General features: G+C 39.2%; 1 protein-coding gene across 4 annotated transcripts in view; it reads right to left on the bottom strand.

Annotated features, from left to right (window-relative positions):
- spire1a (spire-type actin nucleation factor 1a) overlaps positions 1–7,476 on the bottom strand; it is a 43,715-nt gene that overhangs the window by 18,016 nt on the left and 18,223 nt on the right. For all 4 annotated transcript variants that reach the window (XM_066674270.1, XM_066674271.1, XM_066674272.1 and 1 more), the window contains exon 3: positions 4,547–4,795. In XM_066674270.1, the coding sequence (XP_066530367.1) occupies positions 4,547–4,795 (249 nt within the window). The remainder of the gene's footprint in view (positions 1–4,546; positions 4,796–7,476) is intronic.

Here is a 7,476-nt window from a genome sequence, read left to right as displayed (position 1 = left end):
TGTTTCAATAACAACTCTATGATTTTTATACACATTTTCAATATATATTATTTACAGCATCTGTCACTGACTGACGGTCATTACATGGCGCTGCCATAAGTTCATTCAATTTGAAAAATTGAAATATATTAATATTGACAAAGCCAAAAGGTTGTTGTTTGATGATAATGTCATGTTGTTTTTAGTCCTTGGCAGTTTTTCTGTGACTTGTTTATTGTTCATATCAATCTTACGGAAATGAAGAAATATATTGTGATTTAAATTTTGGCCATATCGTCCAGCTGTAACCTATCACAACAGTGACTTTCAGTAGACCCCTACTACTCATGAGCCAATCAAAGCTGCTGCACACAGCCTGCACCTATATGGCATTTCCATACATTTAAATGCACTGTGAATGTTTAAACCCCCTGCTTATATTTCTCCTTATACATGCTGTAGCATTTTTAGTTAAATATGTTTGTAGCCTTGCCCATGTTTGCCTATTTTCTGGGCATGCATGCAGTGATGTCACTGGAAAAAAAACATTAAAAGACTTTACTAGCATACTCTCGTTTATCCTCCTGTGAAAGCCACTTCAGGGGGATTTTAACTGGCTTCTTTTGTCCCCTCCAGAATTTGGACAAGCTTCATGATGGAGTCAAAAATCAGTATCTAGGTCACAGAGGACAGCAGGAGGATCAATAGAAATAAAGTAGCAACTATCAGGGTTTCTGGACACACCCCATGAGTGAGCGAAGTGAGGGAGGGAGTATTGTATGTAAAATGTATCCTTAATCTAAACCTTTATATTGATGATAGACATTGATAGTATTGAAATAGTCTTGTACTGCCTTTCAGATACATGGACCAGTATTTTGGTAACATGTAAATATTTGCAAAGAAAACTAAGAGGAACTACACATGAGATTTTGAAATGAACTGTAAAAAGACACTATTCTCACTACTCTTGCCTTCAGCCAAACTATAGTCAAGAAAATATTTTTCATAATGTGTTCTAGCTGAACACAAACATAGTCTCTTGAGACCACTGTCTGTCAGATGAAACTTCTTATAAACAATTACTTGCTTTCCCAAAATGGTGCAAGGTTTCAGACAATTCATTACTAATATAAAAAACTGTGGGATGTGAGGCAACATTTTCAGGCCATAATGAGCTGTAGCTAACATTTGATGCTGGATGATCATGAGGATTTTCCCTACAGTAGCCATATAACCACTGATAGATGGGAGAATGGCTATCTCTTCATAGCAGTGTGGAAATTGTAGGTGTTACATCATATTAGGCCTATTTTAGAGTATTGTAGCTATGGCAAACAAACTGCTGTTGACAATACTCGTCTCTAAATAGACCCGCCCACACTATGTGATGTTCATAAACACCTCAGAAAGGCACATGACAACAATGAAGATTAATTTATAGGAACTGACTGTTCTTTGCCAGGCCACTGAGCTACCCGACAAAAACGTGTGTTAAATACAGATTACCGAGGGAGCTGAATCATAGGCCTAGGCCACATTTGTCGTGGATGAAGGTTATAAACTACTGTTTTCCTGGCAGCAAAATCATTTTACTTTAGTACTAAACTTCTAAACAACTGACTTCTAAACAAAATTTAAACATTAATCTTGACTATGCCTGAGGTAGAAGTCTTGTTCTAACAAGTTCTATTAAAACACAAATCCTCAAAAAAAAGACAGATCTAAACAAATATTTGACTAAGGCTTTATAACCATAACAGCATGACAACACAGAACATGATGGAGCCTTGATGTTAATTTCAACTCTCTACCAACACCTCCAACCGGCTCACTGGCATTTTCACCACACCTTGCTGTGTCCTGCCCTTTCCAGGAATGTATGACACAGCTGAGGGCTCATCTGTGAACTTAAGTATTTTACCAACGAAATATTCCAAATAGCAAAAACAGAAAGCATTTGAGACCTTTAAAACCTGTTCTTCTGCCAGAAAATATTCCAAAAGCACAACAAGGAATACCTAAAGAAGGTTCACAAGTGCGTGTGTGTGTGTTCATTATGTGGGTAATACTTATAATTCCATACCATAATTAGTATTTATTGATTTATTTATTTATTTATAGTGATAAATTCAATTCTTAGTACTTTTACAACTCAGAACTGTAGGTGTCTTAAAAATATTTAGAATGGCACAGAACATGAAACTACAAGTATTACACCAGAGAACATGAAAACAACCACTACTGGTGTACTGTCAGTACCCACAGAGGAAATGAGCCTGCTCTTCAAAAGACAGAACATCAGAAAGGCACCAGGCCCAGACGGTGTCTCCCCTTCCTGCCTTAAAGCCTATGCTGACCAGTTGGCTCCGGTCTTCACACAGATCTTCAACAAATCCCTAGAACTGTGTGAAGTCCCCTCCTGCTTAAAGCAATCCACCATCATTCCAGTCCCCAAGAAACCCACTATAACAGTCCACTGTGTTGTGCTGGTGCAGAAGACAGTGGAGATGACAGTGGACTTAAGGAGACACCCCTTACTTCTGCTTCCCCTCATTATAACCGACAGCCCTGTGATGACTGTGGAGACCTATAAGTTCCTGGGAACTACCAACTCTCAGGAGGTTGAAGACACACTTTCTGCACCAACTGAGGGACTATGGTCTGCAACAGGAACTGTTGAGGCAGTTCTACTCTGTGATCATTCACCCTGTTTTGTGAACTTCCATCACAATCTGGTTTGGAGCAGCTACAAAACCAGACAGGAACAGACTGCAGAGAACAATCAGAACTGCTGAAAAAAAAATCATTGGTGCTCCTCTGCCCAACCACCAGGACTTGTACACTTCAAGAACCAGGAAATGAGCAGAGAAAATCATCACAGACTCCTCCCACCCTGGACACAATTTATTCCAGCTCCTTCCCTCTGGCAAGCGTTACAGAACACTGTACACAAAAACCACCAGACACTCAGTTTCTTTCCTCATGCTGTCACACTCATTAATATTTTATAATTATAACTATTGTATATTGTACCCCAGCAAAAAACCTGCTGAATCATTCATTCATTCATTATCTGTAACCGCTTATCCAATTCAGGGTCGGGGTGGGTCCAGAGCCTACCTGGAATCATTGGGCACAAGGCAGGAATACACCCTGGAGGGGGCGCCAGTCCTTCACAGGGCAACACAGACACACACACATTCACTCACTTTTGAGTTGCCAATCCACCTACCAACGTGTGTTTTTGGACTGTGGGAGGAAACCGGAGCACCCGGAGGAAACCCACGCGGACACGGGGAGAACACACCAACTCCTCACAGACAGTCTGTGTCCACTGGACACTGGAATCGAACCCACAACCTCCAGGCCCCTGGAGCTGTGTGACTGCGACACTACCTGCTGCGCCACCGTGCCGCCCCTGCTGAATCATGATAACTAAAAAAACTGCTTGCATCATGAAAACGTTTGCAAGTATTTTGACAGTGTGTTATTGGCATAATACTCATTCTGAGCCTGTATGCTTGACAAGAGATGTGAGGTCAAATACTCTCTTGGAAGACAAAAGCTCAGGAAGCTGCAGTCAATATTTTCTTTTGCATCATTCCGAATAATTCTTCGTTACAGAGCTGCACACCTGCTAATGGGTTGATATTTTTCCCCCTTTCTGTTCACCCCAGATGCTCCCAGCCAAACAATTTCAAGTAAAAAATAACTCTGTATCATTCAATTTCTCCTAACCAGCCTCATGTCACAGAAGGCAGGAATAAAATCATTTATGCACAGACAGTTATCTAACCAGTCCTTATTCTGAACCTCCTTACTGCAGCTGTTCTAACTCAGATTGACCGTTACACCATTTATTAGTCACTAATTCCATTCCAGAGCAGCTCAGCTCACATGTACATACAGAGGAAACTCTGTACTTTTAGCTTATGAGCATAACACAAGGCAGCCTTTTTTCCCATCTCTCTGTCCGTTTAGACAGTAAACACCTGAAGTCCACAGCTGCTGGTGATGGTTCTGAAATAACTAAATGTGTAAAAATTGGTCTCAGTAAATAATCTGCGATGGAGAGAGCTACAAAGAGCACATTTAATGAATAGGAGCTGAAAGAGCCCTCTTTTGAAGACTGCATTCGCATGCACTGGTGAGAACACAAAAGCTTCTAAGAATTAAAATCAGAACAATGTCGTAGGGATCTGCACAAAAACAAAAATTGCAATGTCAATGCAACATGACCTAACTTCACGGCTGCAGCAGATTTTACACTACTGCCAGCTTGGACAACATCTTCTGTTATCTCTTAAACAATATTTAATATCCCACTGGAGTTACAAGGCTAATGTAGTGAATTGTAAGGTTAATTATATAGCTATAAATCAACTGCATTGTGCAAACTGCATGATAACATCATCAAAAATGTGCTTCAAAGAGTTGCTAAATAATGCGTACAGTGGCTTTATAGATACCAATGTTACAACACTTCATAAACATCAATGGATTCTAATGAAGTAAAGACAATTGTACCAATTAGATGTTTTACTTGATGTAATATTTTCCTTACCGTCATAATTTCATTATAGCCATGTATACTGGACACCTCTGGTAGCTCTTCTCCCTCATCTTCCTCACCCTCATCTTCTTCCTCTGTGGCTTCATAGCCCTCATCAGGGCAGGTATCTGTCTCTGTGTCAGCCATGTTGGTCATGAGGTCAATAAGCTGCTCCAGAGGGGGGCTAAGCTCCCTCTCCTCGTTCTCCTTCAGCCCATAGTCCAGAGCTTTATAGATCATGATACCCAGAGACTCTATCACCTACAGCAAATACAGACACACATATACATATCAGAAATGGGTCTACTACAGGAATTAAATCTCTTAATACATCATTAAAAATCACGTTTCCAATTTCCCAATCAAAACATTATAAATGGGTTTTAATGGGTTAAAATGTTCTTATTACTATAATGATTATAACTGATAAAATATCTAATGTTTGAGCAAATGCATGACCACATTTATTCTGATGCAGCTATGCAATGTATTTTTACAAAGATACGTTTCTACAAATTAGGCTAATACCCCTTGAGGCAACAGAGAAAACCCCACACACACAAACACACACACACACACACTCAAAATAGCACTGATTATAAGGATTTTTCTTCAAAGTTGACTCCTTATCAGACACTATTCCTGACACTAGGTTGTCAAACAGATGGGTGTCTTTACATTTCAGTGTCAAAAGGAACAGTTAATCTACAGGAGTTGGCTCAGTTTGCCCATCAGTCTAGTTAAATTATGTCTCTGCTGACCTGATGAGACACAAGCTCCACTGGCATTTCCAGTTGGAAATCTGCCTTCTTGCCTATCAGTGCCTCATGTGCCTGACTGATACTCTGGACATAAAGATGCCCTCTGTTACTCTTTTATCATTATGAGCCAAAAAGTAGCCTAGAGATTCCTTGTACTAACTCACTTAAATCATGAGCTCAGACCATACAGCTATTTACAGTGTGGAACTGATCTCATCTCATTCACTCTCTCTCTCTCTCTCACACACACACACCCTGAAGATTATTTAGCCAAGATCCCTCTGGCTAGAGCAACAGATCAGACACTGAACTGGAATTCTTAATCAACATTTGTCTATTTATCACCTGTTTTCTTTCTCACGGGCTTGACAGCATACTATTATTATTATTATTATTATTATGCCAAACCTAGATTTTTTAAAATCATCTTTATATCCTTCAAGTGCATAAAAAAGGGGACACTCAGAAATACATCATTCTATGGATTTAATATGAGTAATCACTTGCAATTTGCACTGATTGGAGATGTACCCATTCAAACACAAGCATTCAGTTGTGCACACACTGCTTGCATCTTTACAGATCTGGATACATTTTTGCTAATACTCTTGACTAAAATTGTTTCACAGTTTAAAACATCTCCTGTGAGGAGGTTTTCTGTGAGGTGTCTTCTCCCTGAGTCTGCGTGGGGTTCCTCCAGGTGCTCTGCCCCCCCCAACCCCCCCACCATGTTCAAAAAAAGCTGGTAGGTAAACTGACTATTCATACTGTCCATAGGAGTAAATGTGTGAGTGTGTCATGCCCTGTGATGGACTGGTGCCCCTTCCAGGGTGTTCCTGCCTTGCACCCTATAATTCCGGGTTGGCTCTGGACCCACCTCTGACCTAAGCAGAATAAAGCGGTTACAGAAAATGAATGAATGAATGAATGAATGAATGAATAAGCATTCACACATACTACCATGTGCCTACATTTTGATTATAATACAGTACATAAATATCCTCAGAGTTCCAAAGCAAGCCAGTTTTTCAGGAATACTGCCAGCTTTAATTTCAGACCAAAGGCAAACATTGATTACGTATGTGTTCCAACCAGTAATCAGAAAGGTGCATGAGATATTATCTTTAAAAATGAATTGCTTAGAGCACAACCCAGGCCTGAAGTACATTATATCACTGCAATGAGACAAAAGCCTGTGCTATTTCTGTTTTTAAAGGGAGTAGTCAAACAGGAGAGGCCAGGCACCAGGGCGTAGGCCTGCTGGACACTATCTGAGAGGGAGAATAAAAAGAAAAGGGGAGACTTTTTACCAGGTACAACAAAAGTGGAATAAATTTTGATCTTGTATCTTGGACATCACTGAACGTGGACATCACTTGAGTTCCACAAGTTAATCTCATTCATGATAAAAATAAATATTATAAGCATCTTACTGTTATGTAATCTAATCCTCTTCAGTGTAACAGACCACTGTATAGTACAACAGCTGAACAAGTGACAGCTACTATAAACTCATGCACTATGCACATGTACACAAATTATTTATCTATACAAACAAACAAACAAACAAACAAATAAAAGCAAGTGCATTTCTGCCCTCAATAATTTCTCTTTTTTCAAATCTTTGTAGAAGTTCTTGGCGGACACGCAGTCTTTAGTTTTTCATCTTCTATTTGCTGAGAAGAAACAAAAGTTTTTATGCTCAATTAGTTAACTGGAAATTTAAACAGCATTGAAATATTTACAGTAATACTGTTTTCAGTCTAATCTGTTCGCATCTAATCTGACACATACTAGGCTTGTGTGTCCCAAATAATAATGAAATTCCAGTAAAAGAGTTTAGAAATGCATATTTAGGGAGTTGAACTCAGCTATTAACAAATTTTTAGAGGATTGGAGATAGAAGGCAAACAAAGTCAGTTAAAACTGAATTCTTGGCCTGTAAATATTCTCAGTCTTCCTGTAAAGAAACATAATAAATAGTGATTGTGAATATCAAGTTTAGGCTCTTTAAGCTTGGCCTAACCTGTGCACATCCATGTTGTAAATTGCCAACAACTGTGCCCACTGTTGTTTTTTTGCTCCATTACTACTTATGGAGAACTTATTTGAAGTAGGTTACTCTTTTTTCAACCTGTTTGAATAACTTGAAGAATAAAGTGTTCCTTTAATCCTTGTCTT

Source organism: Hoplias malabaricus, chromosome 6, assembly GCF_029633855.1.
Source record: "Hoplias malabaricus isolate fHopMal1 chromosome 6, fHopMal1.hap1, whole genome shotgun sequence".
Lineage (NCBI taxonomy): Eukaryota > Metazoa > Chordata > Actinopteri > Characiformes > Erythrinidae > Hoplias > Hoplias malabaricus.
The sequence above is the reverse complement of the archived record's forward strand: the minus strand, read 5'-3'. Positions and strand labels throughout refer to the sequence as shown.